The 13,263-nt window shown below is 47.6% G+C and overlaps 2 protein-coding genes across 2 annotated transcripts in view; one reads left to right on the top strand and one right to left on the bottom strand.

Moving 5' to 3' along the window:
* LOC134206195 (sodium/calcium exchanger 3-like) overlaps positions 1 to 13,263 on the top strand; it is a 593,875-nt gene that overhangs the window by 380,120 nt on the left and 200,492 nt on the right.
* The window catches only part of LOC134215732 (uncharacterized), a 32,339-nt gene continuing 25,481 nt past the window's right edge, over positions 6,406 to 13,263 (bottom strand). The window contains exons 4-5 of the mRNA XM_062694861.1: positions 7,157 to 8,296; positions 6,406 to 7,097 (exon numbers count right to left, since the gene is read on the bottom strand). Of these exons, the coding sequence (XP_062550845.1) occupies positions 6,634 to 7,097; positions 7,157 to 8,296 (1,604 nt within the window). The 3' untranslated portion in view covers positions 6,406 to 6,633. The remainder of the gene's footprint in view (positions 7,098 to 7,156; positions 8,297 to 13,263) is intronic.

The following is a 13,263-nucleotide window of genomic DNA, read 5'->3' as shown; positions in this document are numbered from 1 at the left end:
CTTCTGAGCCTCTTGGAAGGAGGCTCTGAGCCTCTTGGAAGGAGGCTTCTGAGCCTCTTGGAAGGAGGCTTCTGAGCCTCTTGGAAGGAGGCTTGAGCCTCTTGGAAGGAGGCCTGAGCCTCTTGGAAGGAGGCTTCCGAGCCTCTTGGAAGGAGGCTTGAGCCTCTTGAAGGAGGCCTGAGCCTCTTGGAAGGAGGCTTCTGAGCCTCTTGGAAGGAGGCTTGAGCCTCTTGGAAGGAGGCTTCTGAGCCTCTTGGAAGGAGGCTTCTGAGCCTCTTGGAAGGAGGCTTCCGAGGCCTCTTGGAAGGAGGCTCTGAGCCTCTTGGAAGGAGGCTTCTGAGCCTCTTGGAAGGAGGCTTCCTGAGCCTCTTGGAAGGAGGCTTCTGAGCCTCTTGGAAGGAGGCTTCTGAGCCTCTTGGAAGGAGGCCTGAGCCTCTTGGAAGGAGGCTTCTGAGGCCCTCTTGGAAGGAGGCTTCTGAGCCTCTTGGAAGGAGGCTCTGAGCCTCTTGGAAGGAGGCTTCTGAGCCTCTTGGAAGGAGGCTTTGAGCCTCTTGGAAGGAGGCTTCCGAGCCTCTTGGAAGGAGGCTTCCGAGCCTCTTGGAAGGAGGCTTCCGAGCCTCTTGGAAGGAGGCTTCCGAGCCTCTTGGAAGGAGGCTTCCGAGCCTCTTGGAAGGAGGCTTCCGAGCCTCTTGGAAGGAGGCTTCTGAGAATGCATTCTGAATTCTCCCAGGAATTCATTCTTGGAAGCCAAGCCTCTTGAAATGAGGCTTCCGAGCCTCTTGAAAGGAGGCTTCCGAGCCTCTTGAAAGGAGGCTTCCGAGCCTCTTGAAAGGAGGCTTCCGAGCCTCTTGAAAGGAGGCTTCCGAGCCTCTTGAAAGGAGGCTTCCGAGCCTCTTGAAAGGAGGCGTCCGAGCTCTTGAAAGGAGGCCTTCCTGAGCCTCTTGAAAGGAGGCTTCTGAGCCTCTTGAAAGGAGGCCTGAGCCTCTTGAAAGGAGGCTTCTGAGCCTCTTGAAAGGAGGCTTCTGAGCCTCTCTTGAAAGGAGGCCTGAGCTCTTGAAAGGAGGCTTCTGAGCCTCTTGAAAGGAGGCTTCTGAGCCTCTTGAAAGGAGGCTTCTGAGGCCTCTTGAAAGGAGGCTTCTGAGCCTCTTGAAAGGAGGCTTCTGAGCCTCTTGAAAGGAGGCTTCTGAGCCTCTTGAAAGGAGGCTTCTGAGCCTCTTGAAAGGAGGCTTCTGAGCCTCTTGAAAGGAGGCTGAGCCTCTTGAAAGGAGGCTTCTGAGCCTCTTGAAAGGAGGCTTCTGAGCCTCTTGAAAGGAGGCTCTGAGCCTCTTGAAAGGAGGCTTCCTGAGCCTCTTGAAAGGAAGCTCTGAGCCTCTTGAAAGGAGGCTTCTGAGCCTCTTGAAAGGAGGCTTCTGAGCCTCTTGAAAGGAGGCTTCTGAGCCTCTTGAAAGGAGGCTCTGAGCCTCTTGAAAGGAGGCTTCTGAGCCTCTTGAAAGGAGGCTTCTGAGCCTCTTGAAAGGAGGCTGAGGCCCTCTTGAAAGGAGGCTTCTGAGCCTCTTGAAAGGAGGCTTCTGAGCCTCTTGAAAGGAGGCTTCTGAGCCTCTTGAAAGGAGGCTTCTGAGCCTCTTGAAAGGAGGCTTCTGAGCCTCTTGAAAGGAGGCTCTGAGCCTCTTGAAAGGAGGCTTCTGAGCCTCTTGAAAGGAGGCTTCTGAGCCTCTTGAAAGGAGGCCTGAGCCTCTTGAAAGGAGGCTTCTGAGCCTCTTGAAAGGAGGCCTGAGCCTCTTGAAAGGAGGTCTGAGCCTCTTGAAAGGAGGCTTCCGAGCCTCTTGAAAGGAGGCTTCCGAGCCTCTTGAAAGGAGGCTTCCGAACCTCTTGAAAGGAGGCTTCCGAGCCTCTTGAAAGGAGGCTTCCGAGCCTCTTGAAAGGAGGCTTCCGAGCCTCTTGAAAGGAGGCTTCCGAGCCTCTTGAAAGAAGGCTTCCGAGCCTCTTGAAAGGAGGCTTCCGAGCCGAGGTTTTACGAGCATCTTGGGTGAAGGCTTCCGAGCCTGTCGGAAGGATGGTTTTTCGAGCCTCTCGGAAGGAGGGGCTTCCAAGTCTCTTGGAGGCAGAGACTTCCGAGCTTCTTGGAAGGAGGGGCTTCCGAACCTTTTGGAACGAGGGGCTCTTGGAAGGAAGGGCTACCAAGCCTTTTGGAAAGAGGGGCTTCTGAGCCTCTTAAAAGGAGGGGCCTCCGAGCCTCTTCGAAGCAGGGGCTTCCGAGCCTCTTAAAAGGAGGGGCCTCCGAGCCTCTTGGAAGGAGGGGCTTCCTAGACTTTTGGAAGGAGGGGGTTCCGAGCGTCTTGGAAGGAGGCTTCCGAGCCTCTTGGAAACAGGTTACAGAGCCTCTTGGAAGAAGGCTACAGACCCTCTTGGAAGGAGGCTACAGAGCCTCTTGGAAGGAGGTTTTCGAGCCTGTTGGAGGGAGACTTGCGAGCCTCTTGGAAGGAGACTTCCGAGCCTCTTGGAAAAAGGCTACTGAGCCTCTTGGAAGAAGGCTACTGAGCCTCTTGGAAGAAGGCTACAGAGCCTTTTGGAAGAAGGTTACAGAGCCTCTTGGAAGGAGGCTACAGAGCCTCTTGAAAGGAAGCTTCAGAGCCTCTTGGAAGGAGGCTACAGAGCCTCTTGGAAGGAGGCTACAGAGCCTCTTGGAAGGAGGCTACAGGGCCTCTTGGAAGGAGGCTACAGAGCCTCTTGGAAGGAGGCTACAGAGCCTCTTGGAAGGAGGCTACAGAGCCTCTTGGAAGGAGGCTACAGAGGCTCTTGGAAGGAGGCTACAGAGCCTCTTGGAAGGAGGCTACAGAGCCTCTTGGAAGGAGGCTACAGAGCCTCTTGGAAGGTGGCTACAGAGCCTCTTGGAAGGAGGCTACAGAGCCTCTTGGAAGGAGGCTACAGAGCCTCTTGGAAGGAGGCTACAGAGCCTCTTGGAAGGAGGCTACAGAGCCTCTTGGAAGGAGGCTACAGAGCCTCTTGGAAGGAGGCTACAGAGCCTCTTGGAAGGAGGCTACAGAGCCTCTTGGAAGGAGGCTACAGAGCCTCTTGGAAGGAGGCTACAGAGCCTCTTGGAAGGAGGCTACAGAGCCTCTTGGAAGGAGGCTACAGAGCCTCTTGGAAGGAGGCTACAGAGCCTCTTGGAAGGAGGCTACTGAGGCTCTTGGAAGGAGGCTTTCGAGCCTCTTGAAAAAGAAGACTTGCGAGCCTCTTGGAAGAAGGCTTGCGGGCCTCTTGGAAGATGACTTGCGAGCCTCTTGGAAGAAGGTTTCCGAACCTCTTGAGCCTCTTTACAGGATGCTCCCGAGCCCCTTGACATAAGGCTTCCAAGCTTCTTGACCAGAAGCTCCCAAGCCTGAGGTTTCTATTTCTTTCGAAAGGAATCTTACGAGCTGCTTAGAAAAAGGCTTTCAACCCTCTTGCAACGCTACTGAGCTTATCGGGAAAAAGCATTGATGACTCTCAAATGGATGCTTCCGAACCCTTAGATTCTGGATTTAAGTCTTTCGGGGTTTTGCCCTTGTAAAATTTTGTCACACAGTCATCCATGTACTGAGCTAGTTGTACACAGCTAATAATTTTGCTTATCCCATCACACGAATAATTATTCGATATTCAATTAAATTTGATTTAAATTTACAAGCAAGCACAGTTTAAATTTATTTCGATTTGAAAGAATAGTGAGACCGATTGAATATTAAGTTTATTTGCATGCTCTAAATATGTGCATGAAAATACATTTAAAATCACAACATGTTTTTATCTGTGTAGTGTACAGCTTTTATTAGCTTTAATATATTGATCACCATGCATATTAAATACAATACGAAGTTTTGATAATTGTAAAATCTTTGATTTCAAAACTTTGAATTGTATATAATATGTGTTGCTTACTTTTTCATGCATATTAATATTTTTTTATTGGAAACGTAATACATCCGCCATTACGCATTTTTGTCCGCGGTACCCCCCAGGACCATCGAAGGTACTTCTAGGAGCACAGGTTGGGAACCGCTATCCTAAGGTAATTTCGAAAGGTTTTCCTGAAGCAAGGTAGGTGTTTCCGTAGGAATTCCGACCAATTTTCCGAAAAAAAACCTAAGAGAATTCGTTTAGGAATTTTCCCTGTAGAAATTTTTGAACGAATATCTTGTTGCGCTTCCAGAAGAATTTCTGGATCTTTCTTCAAAGTAATTTCCTGAGAAATTGCCTAAAGAATTCGTGGAGGAAATCCCAAAGAAATTTTTGGGGGAATACGCAGAGAAATTCAAGAAATTTCAGCGGAATTACGGGAGCGGATGGTATTAAATTTCCGGAAGAATACCTGGAAGAATTTCTGAATGTATTGCCAAAGGATTTCCTGAAACAAATTTCGGAAGGGGTTTCCAAAAGAACTCCTTCGACAAATTAAAAAAAATCAAAAACATTATTTAAAGAATTTTCGATGGTATTTTTAGTTTCATTTGCGGATGATTTTTGAAGAAATTCCTTGAGAAGAGAAAAGATATTCACGATGAAATTCCTGAAGGAATTTTAGAATGCTTGTAATGTATCTGAGGACAAGAAAACTGAATTGTAAGAGACCTTCTTGAACGGTTTTGTTATCCGACCTTCAGACTGTCGCTAAGGGTGCTGACCCATTCTCAACAAACCAACCCAAGCAACACCTCTTGTTGCTCAGTGAGTAACAACAACTGTGGTGTGACTTACTAAAGGTCTGACTTATGCACAATGCGTCGTATTTGGAACTCCTTTGTTACATAAAAAGCGCAAGAGGTGGAGCCTATTTGTAACATCTTGCTGCTACAATGAAAATAAAAACACAAAAACCAACTAGGAATCGAACCATGCACCTTGAGATTTGCAACCTTCTACTATAACCATCACACCAACAATTCTATTTGAAGATTCTGCTACAAGTGCCCTACATAAACAATAAAGTCATTTGTAACTTCATTGTACCTTATACGGAACCTGCATGGACTGTCAAAAATAAAATACTGCTCAGCTGAGTTCAAAGTGTTTTGCAACATATCAGAAACATTGTCGTAACAGCAATGAACCGAAGTGTTATTAATTCTGCAACTTATCTGTTTTGTTTCTGATATGAAACACATCGAATTTTGAACCACCCAAGAAGTCAGATGGGTAGAATATTGCGACGCCACTTAAACGGAAATGAACCATTCTGTTTTTTCTGAAACTGGGAAGTGGCTTTAATGTGACTCGATGTATTGCCAGAGTCTTCAATGCAATTTATTAGGAACAAACACCTATTTGAAAGATGTTGCGCGTGCTGCTTGGGAAGCCCCCCCCCCCCTTAATGAATTAGGAACTGCTACACTTAGGAACTACACCCACATTAAAAATAATTTGCATTAGCAATTATTTCAGGGTTTTTTCAAATAAATTATTCTAGTAATTTCTTAAGAAATCCGTTCAAAAAACCTAGGAAGAAATTACTGGAATTCCTTCGAAATTCCGCTTAAGAATTTCTTCAGAATTTCATCCAGGACACTCCGGAAAGTTTTTGCAATAAAATTTCCGAAATAATTCCTGCAGGAATTTCAGAAGGACTTTTGTATGGTTTTACTACTAACAAAAGGAAGTTCCGATAGAATTTCCGGATGAATTTACAAAAACCTTTTCATCGGATCTTCCGAAGGAATTCCTGGAGGAATGTCAAAAGGAATAATTTGCGAACAGTTTTGGTGTATATGATTAAGTTTCAGGAAAAATATTCGATTTGGTGGGTCACGTGCTCCGTCGTGCCCCTGCTTAACAACGCCAGTGTTGCTCACCCTAAGATTTTCGAAATAATTGTTCAAGACGCACTGTTTGCTGCTCTGTAAATCGTATGTTTCGCCTGATCAGCATGGATTGCACCCTAAAAGGTCGATCTCAACTAATCTCGTTCCGTTTGTATCCTTGCTTGCCGAAAGAAAGAAGGAAGAAATGCTGGCCATTCGCAGGAGTTGAGACAGTTGAAGCTGGAGCTTGAACCGACACAGTCATCGCTACCAGTCGTATTTGTGGCTGTAACGGTGGGAGGACTGGTATTGCTCGACAAGGAACCGGGATAACCGGATATTCAACTCGTTGTTCAATGATGCACGGCTCTTCATTGGGAAACATCAGTAGGATTTTAAGTAACTTTGCCCGTTTCAGCCAGCCTGTCGTGATAGCCTGATGGTTGTCGCCACAGTTGATGCAGCTGCTATTTGCACACTAGACGGTCGCCACAATTGTTGGAACGCGACTCCAGCTGGATTCGCAATTTTTCACGGCAACGTTTTTTTTATCGTCAAGACCATACCATGGGTAACACAGTTTGTAATCAGGAAGACCCACAAATCTCTCTTTCAATCTGCACTTTATGTTTTACAAAGAGCGTAATATAAGTGAAATCTGTATCTGTATCTCAGGAGATGCAATAGTGCACTTTTATTTGTAATTTCCTCCTTATGTGTCATAATTGCGGCAAAAAGTGATGCATGGAATGTGAAGTAAACATTTATTATTCAACATTGCAATGATGCAAACTACTCGTACGGCTTCGCTTTTCGCCAACACCTGAGTAGCTCAACAAGCTACAAACAAACGGGTAACTCAATTTGTCAAGCTATCGATCGGCATACGATCGACAGGATTGGCATTTCCGATCGGTTCTATCTTTAAATGTGCCTCCGTCCTGGCCGTTAGTATCAACGTCTTCGAGTCGAACTCCAACTGATCGGGAGTTTCGATCATGGGAGTGAACTGGAAGTGGCGCAGCAACGTAACCAAACCAATCTTGGTCTGCATTTGCCCGAACCGCATTCCGATGCAAATACGAGGCCCTTCTCCGAACGGTAGATAGGCAAAGGGATGTCGAGACTTTACCGCTTCCGGAAGGAACCGATCCGGATCAAAGCGTTGCGGCTTCGGAAAATACTCCGGATCAAGATGCATCGAATGGATGGGGATCTGGAACAAAGTGCCGGCCGGGATAGTGAAATCGCAACCTTCTGGGGTGTACGGAGAATTAGAAACCCGGAACAGGTTATCCACTGGAGAATACTTCCGGAGGGTTTCTATAAAGTGAAAAATTGATATTCAATGATATCGCAAAGTAGACATTTTGTGTACATACCGCTAACGACACGATCCAAGTAAGACATACCGAATAAGGTATCGTACTTCAACTCTCCGCCGTCCTTCGCAATCGATTCTTCAATCTCTCGCCTAAGTCGATCCTGAATGTTTGGATTCCTGGCCAATTCGTAGAGACAAAAGTGCAGAGTGGTCGAGGAAGTATCAAATCCGGCAGTGAAAAATATGAAGCACTGTGCAGCGATTTCACTGATTGTGATGCCTTCTCCACCGGAATTCGGTTCATCACTAAGCTTTCCACTGTTCTTAATTTTAATCAATAAATCCAAAAAGTCGTTCCTTTGCACTCCGTTATCTTCTCTGTATTGGATTGTACTATGTACCAAACTCATGAAAAAGTTGTGTACGTCTTCCTCAACAACCTTCATTTTGATCTTCTTGGCAAAATTTTTGTAGCTTCCACCGATGAAAAATTTGAGGAACTTTACCACGTCCATCCGATTTGCTTTCAGGCCCATCAGCCGAAACTCGGAGCTTGGATTCTTGATCGAGTTACACTCCACTCCAAACGCCACATTACCAATCACGTCCATTGTATACCGCTGCAGGATATTCTTCAACTCGATGTTCCCCTTCGTACAATTCTCCGCTACGTACTCCTTCATCTGGTCTGCCACCTTTAGCACTGATCCGAACATGTACTTCATTTTACCTGACGTAAACGTCGGAGACATCTTCATTCGCATCGCCTTCCACTGAGCACCTTCCAGACTGAACAAACTGGCACTCAGGGGATCTCCTGAAGAATCCACGAATAGTCCACGATTGTGGAACTTATGGAAGTCCTTAACCAGAATACTTTTGCTGACCTCCGGATCAATCACCAGAACCGCCGGCTGAAAGAAGTTCATGATTCCGCCCAGTTTCAACCCGCGTCGCTTGAACTCCCAATACAGCCGTTGAAGAACTTCGCAGCTGGGCTCTTTCTGGAAGATTCCCCGTACATTGCCGAACAGCAGGTGCGGATTTTTTGCGATCGGAACACCCAACCGTGACCATTGTTGCTGTTCACGCCGCAGGAAGTAGTAAACAAAACCCGACAGGCAGGTGAAAACTGCTAGAACTAGCGTTATGATATCCATGTAAAAAAAGTCCTCCCTAAATGAACTGATGCTGATTACTGAATTTAAATGCGCAACAATCGTATTTATTAGTAACTAGGAATGGTTTAGCACATGTGCAAGAGGCTCAGTTTAGTGCGGAATCATTGTTTACTTGCCGAGTCATGACAAGCAAGGTGAGACGCATATATGAAAACCTCCATATATGGAACAATGGGGATTTGTCGATAACAGACTGTAGGATTTATGGGCGTCTAGCCCATCTTTCTGTGATCTACGTTCCAAATGGAACATGGTCTATCGCTCGTTTTTTTTTTTCTTATTATTAGGTTTGTTCCAGTTTTGAATTCAAGGTTGTCTATGTACGTTATTGTTTTGCCTTCCTTGGAGACCTAATATACGTTAAAGGTATAAAACTAAATTTATCACAGACGCTCAAGAAACCCATAGTGTTATACACCAATTGATTCAGCCCGGCGAATTGTTGTCATGTATGAAGTATGACAAACTTGTGTGTACTTAGCATTAAGTATTCCGTATTATAAATGGACCCGATCGGGCAATACACTACGGAGTCATTGACAAAACATTGTTTTTTTTTTTCTTCAAATATAAACTAAAATCGAGAAAAATATGGAAAATTGCCTATGTGCGTCTCTGGCGACAATATGATCTCAATGCTTCCAGCCAGCGATAACAGCGCATCAACAGAGAATGCCATAGATTTGACCAACCTTATTATTTTCATTCAGTCTTCTTATGCTCAAAAACGGGGTTTACGTTTTTATCCGACGTTTCGGTTACATACATTGTACCTTTATCAAGGATTTTACTGAATTCTATTTTAGTTACCTCCTTGATAAAGGTGCAATGTATGTAACCGAATAAACCGTCGGATAAAAACGTAAAACCCGTTTTGAGCATAAGAATACTAAAAGCCATAGCCTCAAATAGCATCATCATAGTTGATCTCTCCTAGAAACTTATTATTTTCTTCGTACTTCAAGATTCATTTTGAAATACACTTTTTACAGAACCTTAATTCCTCCTTTTGTTAGTAAAAAAATACTGACATATTTCGACCCTTCTTAAGTGTTTTTCTTATCGCATTTTAAAATACACGAGAAAGGCTCCATCACCGGTGAGTGGAATAATCTTGATTTTCATATCTATTTTCACTACGAACTAATGCTCAGGGATCCGAGGAGCTTTCCTGTCCAAACCCGTTGTTTCTGGATTGACTAACACAAGGTCATCCTTATCAATAGGGTCAGAGACAAATCCGAGATTTTATCATGGGCAAAATAAAATATTAAAGATAAGAGTCAACCCTATTTTGAAGCAAAGACAATAAACCGGTGTGTCGATTGACATTTCACCGACGGCGGAGTGGTAAAAGTTCCTCCAGAAATTCCTCCGGAAGTTCATCCAGGAATTCCTCCGGAAGTTCCTCCAGGAATTCCTCCGGAAGTTCATCCAGGAATTCCTCCGGAAGTTCCTCAAGGAATTCCTCCGGAAGTTCCTCCAGGAATTCCTCCGGAAGTTCCTCCAGGAATTCCTCCGGAAGTTCCTCCAGGAATTCCTCCGGAAGTTCCTCCAGGAATTCCTCCGGAAGTTCCTCCAGGAATTCCTCCGGAAGTTCCTCCAGGAATTCCTCCGGAAGTTCCTCCAGGAATTCCTCCGGAAGTTCCTCCAGGAATTCCTCCGGAAGTTCCTCCAGGAATTCCTCCGGAAGTTCCTCCAGGAATTCCTCCGGAAGTTTCTCCAGGAATTCCTCCGGAAGTTCCTCCAGGAATTCCTCCGGAAGTTCCTCCAGGAATTCCTCCGGAAGTTCCTCCAGGAATTCCTCCGGAAGTTCCTCCAGGAATTCCTCCGGAAGTTCCTCCAGGAATTCCTCCGGAAGTTCCACCGGAAGTTCCTCCAGGAATTCCTCCGGAAGTTCTTCCAGGAATTCCTCCGGAAGTTCCTTCAGGAATTCCTCCAGGAATTCCTCCGGAAGTTCCTCCAGGAATTCCTCCGGAAGTTCCTCCAGGAATTCCTCCGGAAGTTCCTCCAGGAATTCCTCCGGAAGTTCCTCCAGGAATTCCTCCGGAAGTTCCTCCAGGAATTCCTCCGGAAGTTCCTCCAGGAATTCCTCCGGAAGTTCCTCCAGGAATTCCTCCGGAAGTTCCTCCAGGAATTCCTCCGGAAGTTCCTCCAGGAATTCCTCCGGAAGTTCCTCCAGGAATTCCTCCGGAAGTTCCTCCAGGAATTCCTCCGGAAGATCCTCCAGGAATTCCTCCGGAAGTTCCTCCAGGAATTCCTCCGGAAGTTCCCCCAGGAATTCCTCCGGAAGATCCTCCAGGAATCCCTCCGGAAGTTCCTCCAGGAATTCCTCCGGAAGTTCCTCCAGGAATTCCTCCGGAAGTTCCTCCAGGAATTCCTCCGGAAGTTCCTCCAGGAATTCCTCCGGAAGTTCCTCCAGGAATTCCTCCGGAAGTTCCTCCAGGAATTCCTCCGGAAGTTCCTCCAGGAATTCCTCCAGAAGTTCCTGCAGGAATTCCTCCGGAAGTTCCTCCAGGAATTCCTCCGGAAGTTCCTCCAGAAATTCCTCCGGAATTTACTCCAGGAATTCCTCCGAAAGTTTCTCCAGGAATTCCTCCGGAAGTTCCTCCAGGAATTCCTCCGGAAGTTCCTCCAGGAATTCCTCCGGAAGTTCCTCCAGGAATTCCTCCGGAAGTTCCTCCAGGAATTCCTCCGGAAGTTCCTCCAGGAATTCCTCCGGAAGTTCCTCCAGGAATTCCTCCGGAAGTTCCTCCAGGAATTCCTCCGGAAAATCCTCCAGGAATTCCTCCGGAAGTTCCTCCAGGAATTCCTCCGGAAGTTCCTCCAGGAATTCCTCCAAGTTCCTCCAGGAATTCCTCCGGAAGTTCCTCCAGGAATTCCTCCGGAAGTTCCTCCAGGAATTCCTCCGGAAGTTCCTCCAGGAATTCCTCCGAAGTTCCTCCAGGAATTCCTCCGGAAGTTCCTCCAGGAATTCCTCCGGAAGTTCCTCCAGGAATTCCTCCGGAAGTTCCTCCAGGAATTCCTCCGGAAGTTCCTCCAGGAATTCCTCCGGAAGTTCCTCCAGGAATTCCTCCGGAAGTTCCTCCAGGAATTCCTCCGGAAGTTCCTCCAGGAATTCCTCCGGAAGTTCCTCCAGGAATTCCTCCGGAAGTTCCTCCAGGAATTCCTCCGGAAGTTCCTCCAGGAATTCCTCCGGAAGTTCCTCCAGGAATTCCTCCGGAAGTTCCTCCAGGAATTCCTCCGGAAGTTCCTCCAGGAATTCCTCCGGAAGTTCCTCCAGGAATTCCTCCGGAAGTTCCTCCAGGAATTCCTCCGGAAGTTCCCCCAGGAATTCCTCCGGAAGATCCTCCAGGAATCCCTCCGGAAGTTCCTCCAGGAATTCCTCCGGAAGTTCCTCCAGGAATTCCTCCGGAAGTTCCTCCAGGAATTCCTCCGGAAGTTCCTCCAGGAATTCCTCCGGAAGTTCCTCCAGGAATTCCTCCGGAAGTTCCTGCAGGAATTCCTCCGGAAGTTCCTGCAGGAATTCCTCCGGAAGTTCCTCCAGGAATTCCTCCGGAAGTTCCTCCAGAAATTCCTCCGGAATTTACTCCAGGAATTCCTCCGAAAGTTTCTCCAGGAATTCCTCCGGAAGTTCCTCCAGGAATTCCTCCGGAAGTTCCTCCAGGAATTCCTCCGGAAGTTCCTCCAGGAATTCCTCCGGAAGTTCCTCCAGGAATTCCTCCGGAAGTTCCTCCAGGAATTCCTCCGGAAGTTCCTCCAGGAATTCCTCCGGAAGTTCCTCCAGGAATTCCTCCGGAAGTTCCTCCAGGAATTCCTCCGGAAGTTCCTCCAGGAATTCCTCCGGAAGTTCCTCCAGGAATTCCTCCGGAAGTTCCTCCAGGAATTCCTCCGGAAGTTCCTCCAGGAATTCCTCTGGAAGTTCCTCCAGGAATTCCTCCGGAAGTTCTTCCAGGAATTCCTCCGGAAGTTCCTCCAGGAATTCCTCCGGAAGTTCCTCCAGGAATTCCTCCGGAAGTTCCTCCAGGAATTCCTCCGGAAGTTCCTCCAGGAATTCCTCCGAAGTTCCTCCAGGAATTCCTCCGAAGTTCCTCCAGGAATTCCTCCGGAAGTTCCTCCAGGAATTCCTCCGGAAGTTCCTCCAGGAATTCCTCCGGAAGTTCCTCCAGGAATTCCTCCGGAAGTTCCTCCAGGAATTCCTCCGGAAGTTCCTCCAGGAATTCCTCCGGAAGTTCCTCCAGGAATTCCTCCGGAAGTTCCTCCAGGAATTCCTCCGGAAGTTCCTCCAGGAATTCCTCCGGAAGTTCCTCCAGGAATTCCTCCGGAAGTTCCTCCAGGAATTCCTCCGGAAGTTCCTCCAGGAATTCCTCCGGAAGTTCCTCCAGGAATTCCTCCGGAAGTTCCTCCAGGAATTCCTCCGGAAGTTCCTCCAGGAATTCCTCCGGAAGTTCCTCCAGGAATTCCTCCGGAAGTTCCTCCAGGAATTCCTCCGGAAGTTCCTCCAGGAATTCCTCCGGAAGTTCCTCCAGGAATTCCTCCGGAAGTTCCTCCAGGAATTCCTCCGGAAGTTCCTCCAGGAATTCCTCCCGAAGTTCCTCCAGGAATTCCTCCGGAAGTTCCTCCAGGAATTCCTCCGGAAGTTCCTCCAGGAATTCCTCCGGAAGTTCCTCCAGGAATTCCTCCGGAAGTTCCTCCAGGAATTCCTCTGGAAGTTCCTCCAGGAATTCCTCCGGAAGTTCCTCCAGGAATTCCTCCGGAAGTTCCTCCAGGAATTCCTCCGAAGTTCCTCCAGGAATTCCTCCGGAAGTTCCTCCAGGAATTCCTCCGGAAGTTCCTCCAGGAATTCCTCCGGAAGTTCATCCAGGAATTCCTCCGAAGTTCCTCCAGGAATTCCTCCGAAGTTCCTCCAGGAATTCCTCCGAAGTTCCTCCAGGAATTCCTCCGGAAGTTCCTCCAGGAATTCCTCCGGAAGTTCCTCCAGGAA

This window comes from Armigeres subalbatus, chromosome 1 (assembly GCF_024139115.2).
Source record: "Armigeres subalbatus isolate Guangzhou_Male chromosome 1, GZ_Asu_2, whole genome shotgun sequence".
Lineage (NCBI taxonomy): Eukaryota > Metazoa > Arthropoda > Insecta > Diptera > Culicidae > Armigeres > Armigeres subalbatus.
This window is presented reverse-complemented; position numbering and strand designations above follow the sequence as displayed.